The sequence below is a fragment of the Phyllosticta citriasiana genome (assembly GCF_038021145.1).
Source record: "Phyllosticta citriasiana strain CBS 120426 chromosome Unknown IWZ02scaffold_5, whole genome shotgun sequence".
Lineage (NCBI taxonomy): Eukaryota > Fungi > Ascomycota > Dothideomycetes > Botryosphaeriales > Phyllostictaceae > Phyllosticta > Phyllosticta citriasiana.
The window spans coordinates 1,855,413-1,869,492 of NW_027117282.1; the positions used below are offsets into that span (position 1 = coordinate 1,855,413).

At 53.8% G+C, this 14,080-nt stretch overlaps 6 protein-coding genes across 6 annotated transcripts; 2 read left to right on the forward strand and 4 right to left on the reverse strand.

Annotated features, from left to right (window-relative positions):
* The first annotated feature begins 313 nt into the window (after positions 1 to 313).
* Positions 314 to 1,573, forward strand: IWZ02DRAFT_418258 (Oligosaccharyltransferase subunit Ribophorin II-domain-containing protein). Its single transcript, XM_066765810.1, has 3 exons — positions 314 to 565; positions 623 to 821; positions 875 to 1,573. Exons 1-3 carry the CDS (start codon positions 429 to 431, stop codon positions 1,400 to 1,402), a joined length of 864 nt encoding a protein of 287 aa, XP_066624052.1. The 5' UTR covers positions 314 to 428; the 3' UTR covers positions 1,403 to 1,573.
* A 7-nt stretch (positions 1,574 to 1,580) lies between these two features.
* On the reverse strand, positions 1,581 to 6,038 carry IWZ02DRAFT_375539 (P-loop containing nucleoside triphosphate hydrolase protein; the record flags this gene model as incomplete). Its single annotated transcript, XM_066764829.1, has 3 exons — positions 1,581 to 4,766; positions 4,814 to 5,468; positions 5,521 to 6,038. The coding sequence occupies 3 exons, from the start codon at positions 6,036 to 6,038 to the stop codon at positions 1,581 to 1,583; spliced, it is 4,359 nt and encodes a 1,452-aa protein (XP_066624053.1).
* Positions 6,039 to 6,572: 534 nt separating this feature from the next.
* IWZ02DRAFT_489854 (polysaccharide biosynthesis-domain-containing protein) lies at positions 6,573 to 7,272 on the reverse strand (the record flags this gene model as incomplete). The annotated part of the gene is made up of 4 exons (XM_066769610.1): positions 6,573 to 6,691; positions 6,779 to 7,063; positions 7,125 to 7,149; positions 7,207 to 7,272. The coding sequence occupies 4 exons, from the start codon at positions 7,270 to 7,272 to the stop codon at positions 6,573 to 6,575; spliced, it is 495 nt and encodes a 164-aa protein (XP_066624054.1).
* A 437-nt stretch (positions 7,273 to 7,709) lies between these two features.
* On the reverse strand, positions 7,710 to 10,013 carry IWZ02DRAFT_517676 (ENTH domain-containing protein; the record flags this gene model as incomplete). The annotated part of the gene is made up of 4 exons (XM_066770700.1): positions 7,710 to 9,249; positions 9,302 to 9,604; positions 9,655 to 9,895; positions 9,966 to 10,013. 4 exons carry the CDS (start codon positions 10,011 to 10,013, stop codon positions 8,024 to 8,026), a joined length of 1,818 nt encoding a protein of 605 aa, XP_066624055.1. The 3' UTR covers positions 7,710 to 8,023.
* A 189-nt stretch (positions 10,014 to 10,202) lies between these two features.
* On the forward strand, positions 10,203 to 11,072 carry IWZ02DRAFT_449370 (HSP20-like chaperone). Its single transcript, XM_066767392.1, has 2 exons — positions 10,203 to 10,543; positions 10,594 to 11,072. Exons 1-2 carry the CDS (start codon positions 10,313 to 10,315, stop codon positions 10,939 to 10,941), a joined length of 579 nt encoding a protein of 192 aa, XP_066624056.1. The 5' UTR covers positions 10,203 to 10,312; the 3' UTR covers positions 10,942 to 11,072.
* IWZ02DRAFT_449372 (aspartyl-tRNA synthetase) lies at positions 11,073 to 13,420 on the reverse strand. The gene is made up of 4 exons (XM_066767393.1): positions 13,147 to 13,420; positions 12,381 to 13,093; positions 12,151 to 12,333; positions 11,073 to 12,096 (listed from the first exon to the last, which is right to left on the reverse strand). The coding sequence occupies exons 1-4, from the start codon at positions 13,346 to 13,348 to the stop codon at positions 11,170 to 11,172; spliced, it is 2,025 nt and encodes a 674-aa protein (XP_066624057.1). The 5' UTR covers positions 13,349 to 13,420; the 3' UTR covers positions 11,073 to 11,169.
* Between the last annotated feature and the right edge of the window lie 660 nt (positions 13,421 to 14,080).

Genomic DNA, 14,080 nt, shown 5'->3' on the forward strand with positions numbered 1-14,080 from the left:
AAACAAAAACGCAATGACGAAATAAAAGGATGCCGCTGGCACTGTTACTGTTGGGTGCGACTCCGGTGAAGAACAGATAATTGAAAGGGGTATAGACTCGTATTGCTTGTAGGAAAGACGGACTGGGTGAGGTGTGATGTCGTGGTTCTCTCTGAGTAGCCAGCTGTCGAGAAGGCGTAATTGTAGGCCTGCTGAGTAACTTCCCAAAGCAATTAACGTTACTGAGTGCCAACATCATCGGTGTTGGTCGATGTTGGTCTTAGGCTTTCGTGATGCAGGAACGTGGTTGCCGTGAGGTCTTGAGGTGGGCGACCGGCTTGAAGACTTGGTCCGTGCATTGTTGCGCTTACGTCTCCTCTAACACCTGGCAGCTTGCAGCTCCAGTGCAAGCAACATTCGAGCACGCCGCAAACCTCAATTGGCACACGATGCGCTTCTCGTTCGTCTCGACGCTTTTGCTCGCAGGTGCTAGCGCCGTCAGCGCCGCTTCTTCATGGAGCTTCGACGGTGCCTCTCTGACCGTTCAGGCCAAAGGCGCTGGCGTTGGCGGAGGCGTGAAGGAGAAGTACAGCTTGCACCGAATCGCAAACATCCCAATACGTCGCTGACCACCATTCCGCAGACTTGATCCCAAGGCGCCGCTCAGCAAGCCCATTGCTCTTGGAGCTACCGACACGCTTAAAATCATCCTCACGACCGTCGACGGCAAGAAGGCAAAGAGGCCGCATCAAGCGTTTCTTACCCTGACGGACCCCAAGACTGGGCTTGAGGACGGTTTCGCCCTCAGTGTCAAGGACAATGGCAAGGCCAAGGTTGAGCTGGTATGATCCGCCGTCGCATTGGATTTATATGTTCGGGGTCTGACAACTGGTAGACTCAGAAGGAGCTCCCCTACCAATTCCTCGTCACGAGCTCTCCCCTCAAGGCATCCCTCGTAATCGGGTCATTCGGCTCTTCCGAGCCCTACAACTCGGTCGTCTTCGACCTCGATGTCCAGCGCGACCCCAACGTCCCCCTCGCAATCCCCGACCCTCCCGTCCGCTACGGCATGAAGGACGAGATCCACCACATCTTCAAGACCGACCCGCGCAACCCGCCCAAGGTCATCACGCTCGTGTTTGCCGCCGCCGTTGCTGCTGCGCTCCCCGTCTTGCTCATCACTTGGGTCGCCCTTGGTGCCAACTTGAACCACCTACCCAAGGCTCTGGGCGCTGCTCCCGCGTCTCACGCGCTGTTCTTTGGCTCTGTCGTCGCGCTCGAAGGCATCTTCTTCCTCTACTACACTTGCTGGAACCTCTTCCAGACTTTGCCCGCGGTCGGCGCGGTCGGAGTGGTGGCGCTGCTGAGCGGAAGCCGTGCCCTGTCTGAAGTCCAGGAGCGCAGATTTGCGGGGCAGAGATAATGATATGTGAGTAAGGAGGAGGAACGATGTTGCATCTGTGATATGGACTTCTTTGTTTCCGAGTGATAACCTGTCACTCAGCATAGACGGTTGTAGAGAACGGAACGCATGGATAAAATTTCAACAAAAGCTAGGCCGAATCGATAAAATCCAAAAGTACCATCATGCCATCCACCGATTAGCTTGCCCCGGCCCCTTCGTAATTTCCCTCACCCTCCAACTCGCCCCTGAGCAATCTAGAAAACGGACCCTTCCTCTTTGCCAGCTCGCCAAACGAACCCTCTTCCACCAACCTACCCTTGTCCAGCATGAAGACCTTTTCAGATATCTCCATCATCTCCCTGGCATGTGTGATCATGATGACAGTCATGCCCTTGCCGACCATCGACCCCGAGCTCCCCCTATCCAAGGCTTGCGGCTCCCTCGTGCCCTTGACCAGACGCTTGATAGTCTCACGCACGATTCCGGCGTTCTCGACGTCCAGTGCGCTCGTGGCTTCGTCGAGGATCATGACGTTGGGCTTGCGGGCCAGCGCGCGCGCAATGGCGATGCGCTGTGCTTGACCACCCGAAAGACCGACTCCGCCTTCGCCAATGGGAGTGTCGTAGCCGGCGGGCAGCGAGATGATGAACTCGTCAATTCCGGCAGCGTTGGCGGCCTCGCGGACGCGGGGAAGCGCCCTCTGCGGGTCCGAGTCGTGCAGGCCGTACGTGATGTTGTCAAAGACGGAGGCAGGGAAGATGGTGGGGCTCTGGCTGACGACGGTGACGAGGGAGCGCAGAGTGGGAGTGTGCAAGTGGCGCAGGTCGCGGCCGGAGAGCGTGATGCTGGCATCGTTGGTGTAGGGGACGGGGTACAGGTTTTGAAGCAGCGCCGCAATCGTGCTCTTGCCCGAGCCTGACGCGCCGACAATGGCCACGCAGCTGCCCGCCCGGATCGTCATGTTGACGTCGTGCAGCACCGTCGTTGATGGTCGTGTCGGATAGCTGAAGGTCAAGTTGTGCATGCCGATGTCGCCAATGAGTGGGATTCGTGTCGAGCCTTGCGCCTCGTGCGATTTGGATGCGTCGAGCTTGGCGAGGCGTAGTAGACGCGTCGCAGTGTCTCGTGAGGACCCGATCTGAGGTATCATGGAGATGATCATAGACACGTTGGTCATGCTCATGGTGAGCTCGGTAAAGACGTTGAGAACCTTTGTCACTGTGAACTCATTCGACGCAATGACCACGCCTCCGTAGTAGAAGAGCAGAGCCGTCACAAAGTGGATGATGCTGTCAGTAAGACCGAAGAAGACGCCGCAATAGATCGCGCGGCGAAAGCCAACTTTGAAGATGTTTTGCGTAGCTTCGAGGTGCTTTTTCAAGAGGGTCTGTTCCAGCGTGAAGGAACGGACAGTCTTGATATTGGTAAACGTCTCACCCACAATCTCCGTAGCCTTTTCGTCGGCGTCGTTGAGTGCACCTTCAGCTTTGCTGCTGACTGCCGAGAAGCCATTCATAACACCGTAGAAGATGGGGGCGACGGAGAGACCGACGAGAGCTAGTTTCCAAGCGCTCACAATACTCCAGATGATGGCCGTACACATCATGACGACGCCAACCGTGACTTGTCCGGCGAAACGGCCGAGCATGTTTCGCATTTCTTCGGCGTGGTAGTCGAGGCTCTGCGCGAGGACTTCGACGGCATTTTCCTCGCGGTCAAAGAACTCTCTTGGCTGCCCGAGTATTTGCTTCATCGCGTTCTCGCGCACGTTGTGGATCCACATCATGCCGACGTACTCGAGTAAAAAGTGGGAAAAGTATTGGGCAAGACCGTCAGTAATGGCAACGGCCAGAATTGCCAAGGAGTATAGCGTAGCCTTTCTCGTTCGATCTGTCGGGTTATAGAAGGTGGCCAGAAGCTTGGTGAAGACGAATGAAAAGACAGGGGTGCAGACAGCGTGGATGATGCACCAGAAAAACCCCAAAATGAGGATGAAGCGCTGAGACCAGCTGAGTCGCGGCCATACAGTTTTGAGAATCTGCTTGATGCTCATGACGTCTTGGCCATCCCGACGATCATGTTTTTTGAAGATCAAGAGGCCAGGGACAAAGTCCAAGATCCGTCTCCATCCTGTCCTCTTCGGTGTGGCAGGTTTCTCCAATATCATTTGAGATTTGCGATTGAGCCGCGACTGTCGCACAGATCGCCTTCGAGCAGCCATCGACTGGCGACGACTTTTGCGTGTCGTCCGACGCCTGTCTGGTTCGCTAACGAGCCCCTCGAAATCTTGCACATAAATGGAAGCTCTGACTCTACTCTGGCGTTTTTCATCGACGGCAAAGTATCCAGAGTTTCGTCGTGAGGCTGGTGTTGGGGTAGATGGCGAGGCTGACTCCATGACAGGCATAGGAGAGGAGGCAAACGCCTGAGGAGAGCGCCAGTAGCCTGCCTGCATTGGTGGAAGAACCATTGACTGTCTATTGTTTGGATCCACTCGCTGCTCAACAAAAATACTCGGGACGAACTTGGGAGGCTGAGCTGTATCCTCCTCAAGATAGTCGGCTAAGCGATCCCGGACTTTGGCGCTCTCTGAGTAGACTGACGAGATTCCCGAGTCAGATTCATCCGACTCCGAATCTGAGAACTCTGCGTCCTTTTCGCCGTCTTCTTTGCTGGAGGCCAGAAATTTTTGAAACGGTGAATTGAGATCCTTCTCCATGGACTTGCGGTATCCATCTTGGACGACCTTTCCGTTTTCCAAGATGAAGACGTAGTCCTCTGCTTGAATCTGGCCAATGTCATGGGTGATGATGATTGTGGTCTTTCCCTTGCGCCATTTCCGAATGCTCTCGAGTATGATCGTACGATTGATGTAGTCCAAGGCACTCGTAGATTCGTCCAATATCAAAATCGGCGTGTCCCTGAGTCGAGCCCTGGCAATAGCAACACGCTGACGTTGACCTCCGCTCATCGAAGTACCCCCAGCACCAACAAAGGTGTCGTATCCATCGGCCATGTCGTTGATAGCGTCGGTCAAGAGCGCAAACTGCGTCACTTCCTTGACTTGGTCCATGGTGACCGTCTCAAAGTCTTCCTTTCCATAACTGATGTTCCGAAAAATGGAGCCCTCAAAAAGTACGCTGGTTTGCTCCACCAGTGTCAAATTGCGACGTAGCCATCGAACATCCAGGTCCTCGAATTTGTGACCGTCCAGCGTAATCGTTCCAGATTTGGTCGGATAAAAGCGAGATAGGATCTGACCGACGGTACTTTTACCCGATCCACTTTTACCAATGACAAACGTTGTCTCCCCGGCTGCGAAGAACAAAGACGCGTTTTTCAGCGCCAACTCGCTGGGACGAATGGGGTATGAGAAGTTGATCTTCTCATTGTCAGTATCTGTCCTGATCGAGTAGTTGTGAGCCTTACGTTTTTCATCTCAATATCGCCGGCACAATGGTCAGGCTTGATTCCCTCAACCACTTCGTCCTCACTTAGGCTACCATGGATGGTTACCGCCCTCAGCTTTGCGCCAGCAGCTCTGCCTTTCTCAAGAACCATCATCATGGGCAGAAAAGCCATGAAGCCTTGACAGCCCATGAGCGCGGCCCAAAAAGTCGTCAAGACTTTCCCTGCTGAAAGTCCCTTGTCGAGTAGAGTCGTTCCGTACCAAAACCCTTGAATGAACATGGCAAAGGTGCACAAGCTGACGACACCCATCTGAAGAGCGTTCCAGTTGGCTTGCCTGACATAGTAGCCGGCAGCTTTGCGGGCAATCTGAGTGTATTTCCAAACCTCCAGATCCTGTCCATTAAAAGACTTGACAGTCTCAATCGAAGACATAGCAGCCATGGCATACTTGAGGGCTTCGTTGAGCTTGTCGCTCTGTTTGTCGACGTTGGGTTGGAGACGAGACGAAAAGAAGACGACTGCTATGCCAACGACAGGTATGACTGCAAGGATGACGAGGGTCAACTTCCACGAGTAGTACATTGCGAGACCAAGACACATGAGCGTTGTGGCAACTGACTCGATGCATGTGCCAAATGGCTGAGAGGTAGCGATTTGAAGCTCACGCGTTTGCCTGTAGCCTTGATTAGTTTACGACAGCCTTGTGGGGGAGATGTGCGTCGTACATTTGCAGGCGTGGGATCATGGCCCCGATACCATTTTTCCGGCGGTCAAACCACTCGATATTCCTCTTCAGCAATGCCCTGAATATCCTCTCGCGAGCGCTTCTGGCCTGAAGCTCTCCAAATAGGATCCAAGAAGCAAAGTAAAGGGATTGCATAAGCCAGTTGCCCGCAGCCAGCGCAACCATGTAGATGGTATACTTGGAAATTTCGCTTCGCAACTTATCGGCGTCAATTGAGCGAGCCGCATATCTTGAGAAGGCGTCAAAGATTTTTCCCAAAAGCCAGGCATTGAACGGTGCCACGAGACCGCAAATGATCGCGAAGGAGATGGCTGCGAAGAGGAACGGCAGATGTTTCTTTGTTGTGAAGTTGAAGAGGTCTTTCCATTGGGTTTTGCGCAGCACTTCTTCGTTTTCGCCTGACTCGGCGTCGGGCAGTGAAAGGCTGTCCTCGCTCTCCGTTTCTTTCTTATCCGCTGGGACTGAAGGCGGCTCTCTGTCGACGTTTCTTTCGGCCATGGTTTAGAAGCGAAGGTGAGTCGCGTTTTGGTCCATTAGAATCACGAAGGAGAGACACGTCTGAAGGACGGCGAGTGCTGGAGGAAATAACAAGTAAAGCAGGGTGCGATGAAATGTGAAGTGAATCAAAGAACAATCGTAGGCACTTCGCCTCTGCGCCAAGGTTGTTCTTTCACTCTAGCAACAAAGACGTCTGAAAAAAAAAAAAAAAGTCCGATTACGGCCTCACAATGTTCCAGCCGCGGATTAGCTACGAGGAGCCTCCCAGTCACATTCTGAGGAGTACTTTCTAAGGCGTCTGCCTCTTTGGTTTTGTGTAGCGTGCTACCTTGGGTCCGCTGTCATGTCACCCAGGACTCTACTCTTCTCGTGGCCAACCCAGATACAAGGACGGAGACATCAGCTGCCCGGCTATGATCTCTTACACAAGCCTCGGTGGGTCTGTGGTCGAGCTTGTGCGCCATGGGATGCGTGGCACTCGGTGGCAATACGTTTGGGTTGGACGGAGCAGCAAACAACCGGTATCCGAGCCAACTACTCCTTCTTCTCTTCTTGTTTCTTTGCTTCTTCGGGATGCGCCTTCTCGTAGATCCAATCGTTCAAGCCTTCGCGGTTTCTGACAATCTCGACGGCGTAGAATTGCATCCGCACCGCTAGCCAAGGATTTAGCCTTTGTCCTTCCGATGCCGATGCCACAATCCCTTGCCCTCAGTTCGGCAACCAGACCGGTGAATACTTACCGAAAATGGTCTCCCTCTCTCCATACTCGAATGAAGGGTTGGCACGCAGCATGGTGCCAAAGTTGTAGTCATCGATCTTCTTCTCGTACTCCATGATGAAGTTACGCCACCTCTCCTTGCCTGCCTTCGACTTCATGTCGTCCTCGTTGATGGTGGCACGCGGGTCAAAGTCGGGGAACTCGCGTTTGAAGTGCTCGTAGATTTCGTCATCCATCTTGGTCAGGCGCAGTTGCGAACCGCGCATGCGCTCAAGGATGGACCAGTACGTCGACATGTGTTGGACAACTGTAAGGGCGGATGCGCGTTAGCGTGAACGAGTCCTGGAGCAGGATCATAGAGAATGTACCCTTGACGGCGAACTGCTTCTCAATCTAGGCATATGTCAGTGCTCGTTGCTCATGAGGCCTTTGGTGGTTTGCGACACTCACGTCTTCGAAGTTGTCGGCTTGCTCAGCCGAGAGCTGAGCGCCGGCGGGTCCTACAGGTCCAGACATGTCGGGTGCAGTGCAGTGTTTCCTGGCTTTGAGGAGAAGGTTGTGCAATGTGGTGGTTGGGTGCAGCCGAACTGGATGGAATCCAAAATTCGGGCGCGAGTGCGGGCGCGGGTGCTTGCGCATGCCCCTCCCTCCGTCATAACTGATTGATCAGATCAGATTAGATTTGCTGCCTGCCAGATGCCGGGTGCCGTGCGCGGCGGCATGGATGGCCCGTGTCATACCCTACGGTACCTCAGCGAGTGCCGGCCGTTGACCGTTTGATGGCACTAGAACATCCATGGGCAAACAAGCTGCTAGCCCTCGCGCTCCTCATACCAACGACGTGGCTGCACAAGCGTTCTTTTCAACCAAGTGAGGGAGCCCATTCCTCTTCATTTCTGCCAATCGCGTGCGGCGCCGGGGCAGGGAAACATGATACTAATACACTGGAATATCCCTCCACGCAAGTCCCTCTAGGTGCTGACCCTGGGCAATGCTGCAAGTTGGACCGTTCAAGTCCGAAGAAGACAGATGTGCAGCAGTACAGCTTTGACAGGCCTCGAAGCCTCGATTTGGGATTCAATGACAGAATAATTCCTTGAAAAGAAACCGCTCTTTTGATCCAACATCCCCAACGGCCGTAGGCTTGCCTGCAGTGATATGCCCGATTCAAAGTCTCCAGATCCAAAACGCCCTGCTTGGTAGGTACCCCAACACGAAAGAAACCAACGCAACGAAATATGAAAATGCCCTGGAGTTCCTCCGCCACTCAGGTCGACCATCCCGTATGCTGAGGCTGCTGCTGGTTGGGTTGGCCAGGACGAGGGAACACTGGAACCGTCTCTAACTGCTCTAGACCTCCCATCGACGCCTGAGCACTATTTTGCCAGCCTTGTCCGGTCTGTTGATTGACAAATGCACTCTGCCGGAAAGGATTGGTGCTCCCAGTAGCTGTCGGAAACAGCATAGATGGCGTAGAACCAGACCCCGCTCCAGCTGTCTTGGGTCTAGCAAAAGGATTGGTCCCTGTTGGCGTCGGCTGGAGCGGTTGTGGCGGTTGGGGCGGCTGCTGTTGTTGGGAGAAATCGGCCGGCCCTGAAGACGGTATAGCAGACAATGATGGATTGAATCCTGTGTGATTGGACGAATTCTTGGCAAAGGGATTGGTCGACGTTCTGTTCAGATCTAATCCGTTTTGAAATCCAAACGATGCACCCGTCCCTTGAGTCATCAACATTGATGCGCGGAATGGGTTTGTGGTCGTATGTTGTGGCTGCAACTGCTGTGGCGACATCTGCTGTAGTTGTTGCTGCTCAAGACCAGGGGCTCCAGTAAACTGAGGGTGCTGATACTGCGGCATTCCTTGCTGTGACATTTGCTGTTGAAACTGCTGAGGTTGTGGGCCAAATCCACCAAATCCCGCTCCTGTGAAATTAGGTTGCAGCTGCTGGGTTTGGGGTTGTGGGGGTGGTTGTTGCTGTTGCGCGAATGGGTTGTTTTGGAATCCCGTAGGCTGGGGCGCAAAACCATAAGGCTGCTGCTGCATCATACCAGCTTGCTGTGGCATTTGCATTTGCGGTTGTTGAAAGTGTGCCATCGGTTGCTGGTTCTGCTCAATGGACTCAAAAAAGTCAATGAGGTCTGGAGCCGGACCCTTGTTCTCTTGGGCCTGTGCAGGCGGTTTCGTGCTAAAGGGGTCGTCCTTTTTCACGTCATTCAATTTGCTGGTTCCATTGAATCTTCCCTTCTTGCCATCCTGCTGAGCGAGATACTGTCTGCGGTTAACTTCAAAGTCCTTGTCGTTGAGGTATTCCTCCAAGGATGATGCTAAACTCGTCGGCGCATGCTTGATTTTTGGAATCTCTAGGCGTGTCGAGTGTTCATGGAGCCTTGCGACGCTGAGATATTGCACGACCGCATCTGTTTGCCGACAGAACATGCGATAAATCCTCAATGCGCGCTCAGCGTCGGGGTGCGACATTTCAAAGTAGTGTTCTGGGGAGCATTAGACCAACGGCCGGAGAAGAAGTAATTGTTTTGGACAAACCCAAGACGTTTATAGTCCCTTCGTTCATGACGTGAAACAAAGCCAAAAGGTCCATGGTGAGTAGTCGGAAAGCAGTGAGGGTGATTTCGTTCTCTGGCTCCTGTGACAAAAAGTCGCACTGCAGTAACGCGTGAATCTGGTCCTGGACCTGCTCCGTCTCCCGCAGCAATCCCTTGTCGACCGACAATCTTTTCAATCGACCCTCACCCTGCTTGACGTAATCAACTCTTGTAGAACCGAAGCTCTTGGCGCGCGCCATGATGTACTCCGAGTAGGCGCGGATGTTGTGGCCTTGGGTCTGGACTAATTCAGGCATAAGCACATCATCGACCGGGAGGGGCAGGGCCGCATACCCTCGGTGAAGTTGTTGATGGCCAGGCGCCGTGCCGGGGATTGCGCCAGGTACTTGAGTGTCACATCGGGCTCACCCTCGCGGATCATCAGGTGGATAACAATGAGGGCCTTGAAAACGATGGTCCATGTCGTGTCGCGCAGACGGTTTTGCAGGGTGCGGAAGACCTCCGCAACACCTGCTTCGCCGGCATGTGTGGCTACCAGGATGTGTTCGACATACTTGGACTTTGGGGGGGCGAGCTGTGCGGTGCCGGCGGAATTAGTGGATGGGGCTCGAGCGAGGGGACGAGGAGGCTGGCGAGGAGCTTGCCTTGATCTTGGTGGCTCCCTTTACAGACTTCTCAAAGGAGCTGGCCATTTGAGGCGCGTAGCATTCCGCGACGGTGGGCGAGCGAAGAGGGAGGTGTCGATGGAGGGCGCAGGTACCTTGGGTTCGCGGGCAGAGAGAAGGTTGGAAGGTGGACAGGTGAAATGAATAGGGCGGGAGCCGGCACAGGCGTCATCAGTGAGCTCGGCGGCGGCGGAGGGTCCGTTCACTGCCATCGCAGCCCGCGCCAAAAGTACCTGGCCACAGCCTCCCACCAACCAACCTCTCCTGCATACCACGCCCCCCCCCCCGGCTGAGCCACCTCTGCATCTCTCCCGAAAAGAATCGTCATGTCTCGTCCAACGTCACCCTCGCCGTCCGAACGCGAGAGGCTCGACGCCGAGCAGCGCGCCAAAGAGGCTGCCGAGCAGGCCCAGCTGCCCTACAAGTGGACCCAGACCATCCAGGATGTGGACCTCACCATTCCCATTTCTGGAAACTACAAGGGCAGGGACCTCGACGTGAAGATCTCCAAGACCAAGCTCAGGGTCGCAATCAAGGGCCAAGACCCCATTATCGATGTAAGGAGAAACACAGCGCCCCCTTGACATGTCATTGACCCGAGACGCAGGGCGACCTTCCCAAACCCATCCTCGTCGATGACTCCACCTGGACCCTCGAAACAGTTCCTCAAGGCAAGGAGATAAGCATCCACCTCGACAAGGCAAACAAAATGGAGTGGTGGGAACATGCCATCACGACGGCCCCCAAGATCGACACGTCCAAGATCACACCCGAAAACAGCAAGTTGAGCGATCTGGACGGCGAGACAAGGGCCATGGTCGAGAAGATGATGTTTGACCAGCGCCAAAAGGAAATGGGCAAGCCGACCAGCGACGAGCTTAAGAAGGAAGAGATTTTGGAAAAGTTCAAGGCACAGCACCCAGAGATGGACTTCTCCAATGCGAAAATCAGCTAAGCGGGACGCGTTAAGAATTTCAAGCGTATGATGCCACGATAGTCTTTTCATTGCATAGCGAGGCACCAAAAACCGCCACCGGAATCAGCATTTTATTTTCAATTCAAGTAGCAAATGGACTTTCTTGGCGTCTCGACGCCATTGCTATGCGCTAATATACAATTCCGCGGTTGACCGCGAGTAGTCTACACGGTTTCCGGTCGCTGCCAGAGCGCTCCGACACTCCAATCACTCCTTCAGCTGGAGGTGGTAGGTTTCTAGTTGCTCTTTCGTCACCCTGTTCGGCGCCTTGACGAGCATGTCTTCGCCTTTCCCGCTCTTTGGGAAAGCGATGACATCCCGGACGCTGTCTTTGCCCAACATGACTGCAATCAAACGGTCGAAGCCCAGCGCGATTCCAGCGTGAGGTGGACATCCCGCGCGGAGCACCTCGAGCAAGTGCCTGAAATCCTCAATACGTTTATCGCTCATCTTGAGCACCTCCCGCATCACCCATTCTTGAACTTCGGCCACATGAATGCGGCGTGATCCGCCACCAAGCTCTACGCCGTTGACAACGAGGTCGTAGTGGTCGGCTCGGGCTGACTTAGGATCCGTAAGCAGCAATTCAATGTCTTCTGCGGTTTTTGGTGCAGTGAAAGGGTGATGCGTTGCAGCTAGACCTGCTGCGCCTCCCTGTCCTGGGTCTGTGTCGTTACTCGGTGAAAAGAGCGGGAAGTCGGTGATCCAGAGAAATTCGAATCCTTCAGGCTTCGGCAGGAGTTCTTTCTCGACCGCTGCTTTGTGCATCGCGAGCCGCAATCGTCCAATTGCTGTGCTTCCGCCCGAAAACGCTTCGTTCTTTCTGGCCTGGAAGATCACCACGTCACCCTCTTCGAGCCCAAGGTCTTCCTCCATTCGCTCTGCCGCTTCAAAACCAAAGACATGTAGGCCCTGCATCGGTTTGCTTGAGTTGAATACGGCAACGCCAGGTTGACCGTCGGGATTTCCCATGAAGGCATGACCTTCCGGAGACTTCATGAAATCAGAGACAAACCGAGACGCTTCCGATGGACTGGTGTTTAGACGGAGCTTGAAGGCGTCGACGGCAGGGAAAGTAATGGGACCAATTTTGCTTATCAGGTCAGCCGGGAGAAGGTGGTCGATACGTGAGATCTGCCAAAAATGTTAGACGTCTCAAGCTCTTTTCAAAGCAGGAAGAATACGCGCCTCCATCCCAAGCCGAACATCGGGCTTATCGGAGCCGTACTTCGCCATGGCATCGCTGTAAGTCATTCGAGGAAACTTTTCGGACACAGTGGCAACACCAAGCTCAGTCCAGAGGCGGCCCGCCAGGCGCTCTACGCAGTCCATTACATCATCCGCGGATGCGAACGACATTTCCAAATCCAGCTGCCAGGGTCAGCTCTGAGCCGCATGCTTTGGAGTGTAGCGCATACCTGCGTGAATTCAGGTTGTCTGTCAGCCCGCAAGTCCTCGTCTCTAAAACACTTTGCGATTTGAAAGTATTTGGGGATGCCGCTGGCCATGAGCGTCTGTTTGTACTGCTGCGGACTTTGCGGCAATGCATATGCCAGACCCTTTGTTCTCGTCGGCACAAGAAACTCTCTTGCACCCTCAGGTGTTGATTTGAAAAGCAGCGGCGTTTCCACCTCGAGAAACTCTTGCTTGGTGAGCTCGTCTCTGCAAATCGCGCTTGCCTTTGAGCGAAACTCAAGCGCTCCCCGAAGGTCTTCGCTTGAACGAAGTTGCAAGTGACGCTGGTGAGGGTAGAAGACCGTACCCTTGTCAAATTGAATGTCCCTCGGGAATTCGTTCAGCCGCAAGTATTGTTGTAATTTGATTTCGACATTTTCGATAGCTTGGAGCTTTGATTTAGTCGGTTTCGATTTGCGCTCTTGTACGACTCCTCTTACAGCGACCACGTTTTTGGAGCGCTCTTCGAGGAATCTCCAATGGGCTTGTCCAAGTGCATCTTTCTCGGTTGAAACTATTTGAACTTGGTAACGAAGATCCTTGCTCAGTAAAGTAGCGAAACTAAGGCGTCTAGAAAGGCTGTGGCCGCCACCTATATAGCCGTGGAGGACGACATGGTCTCCAACGTTGACGTTTTCAAGATCTTTGATCTCGTGAGTGGCGGGCGGGAATTGCGCTGTAGAAAACACGTTAGCATTGTGAGGGCGGTCGTCTTCGATTTCAACCAACATTGCTTTTGGTAGTGGTATAAAAATGGGGGCAATGTTCTATTGGCCTTTGACGAAGAAGCGGTGCGAATGTTTGCAGGCCCTCGGAAAAGTGGTAAAGCACGCTTGGGCATTCCTCGAGGGTTGACGTTCGCGGAAAGTCGAACATGGCTCCTCGACGCCGGAAGTGGTCTGACACACGTCCGACAACATGAGGACAACATGACTGCGCTATCCCAGACGCCGCGCAATTAATGCCCTGGAACTTTTGGCGCGGTGCCGTCGTGATTTGTCGAGACGCCTGCCCTGCGCTTTTCAACCGTGTCGATTCCCAGAGAAGACTAGCTCCCATCATTACTAAGCATCGGCGCAACTTTTGCTGGTTCCTCCCAGTTTTCCGCTCTCGTCTCCTTTCCCTTCTTTTCATCCTTCCACGTTTTAACCATGTGAGTCCCAAGCATCGGCCTATTGCGCTGCAACGCACCACTGACACTCTTCTACAGATGATGAAAGCTTAGCGTGTACCCGATGAGCTGGCCCCTCCACTCGCCTTCAAGCTCTCCCTTCACCGGGCTCAAGTGGTTTGACTGTGGGTTTTGGGGCCAGCATGATATCGGCGTTCGGCACACACACCTTGTTACTTGAACGGACGCTCAAAGCCATCTCTGACCCAGAAACTTGGAAGGAGTCTCGAATCCCGCCCTCGGTTTGCCCAGCGTTTTCCGAGTGCGACGACTTGCTGTCTCCACGTACATACAATGAATAAACATTTGTTCCACGTCTTGGCGCGTTCAGATTGTGATTTTTTTTTTTTCTTTCCCGCTGACGATCTCTTTGGAAGCCTTGACACTCAATGCAATGTCTTTCCATCGTGCAGCGGTAGATCCAGTCCGGCATTTTTCAACAGATCCGCATCTTTCTGGTAGACGTTGGATTGTAAAAGGGGTGCTACATAC

Coding starts and splice junctions, on each gene's coding strand:
- IWZ02DRAFT_418258 (XM_066765810.1), top strand. CDS start 429: ATGCGCTTCTCGTTCGTCTCGACGCTTTTGCTCGCAGGTGCTAGCGCC. Junction 566..622: donor GGCGGAGGCGTGAAGGAGAA/GTACAGCTTGCA, acceptor ACCATTCCGCAG/ACTTGATCCCAAGGCGCCGC. Junction 822..874: donor GCAAGGCCAAGGTTGAGCTG/GTATGATCCGCC, acceptor GACAACTGGTAG/ACTCAGAAGGAGCTCCCCTA.
- IWZ02DRAFT_449370 (XM_066767392.1), top strand. CDS start 10,313: ATGTCTCGTCCAACGTCACCCTCGCCGTCCGAACGCGAGAGGCTCGAC. Junction 10,544..10,593: donor GCCAAGACCCCATTATCGAT/GTAAGGAGAAAC, acceptor CCCGAGACGCAG/GGCGACCTTCCCAAACCCAT.
- IWZ02DRAFT_449372 (XM_066767393.1), bottom strand. CDS start 13,348: ATGTTGTCCTCATGTTGTCGGACGTGTGTCAGACCACTTCCGGCGTCG. Junction 12,334..12,380: donor GACAACCTGAATTCACGCAG/GTATGCGCTACA, acceptor TGACCCTGGCAG/CTGGATTTGGAAATGTCGTT. Junction 12,097..12,150: donor ATGTTCGGCTTGGGATGGAG/GCGCGTATTCTT, acceptor CATTTTTGGCAG/ATCTCACGTATCGACCACCT.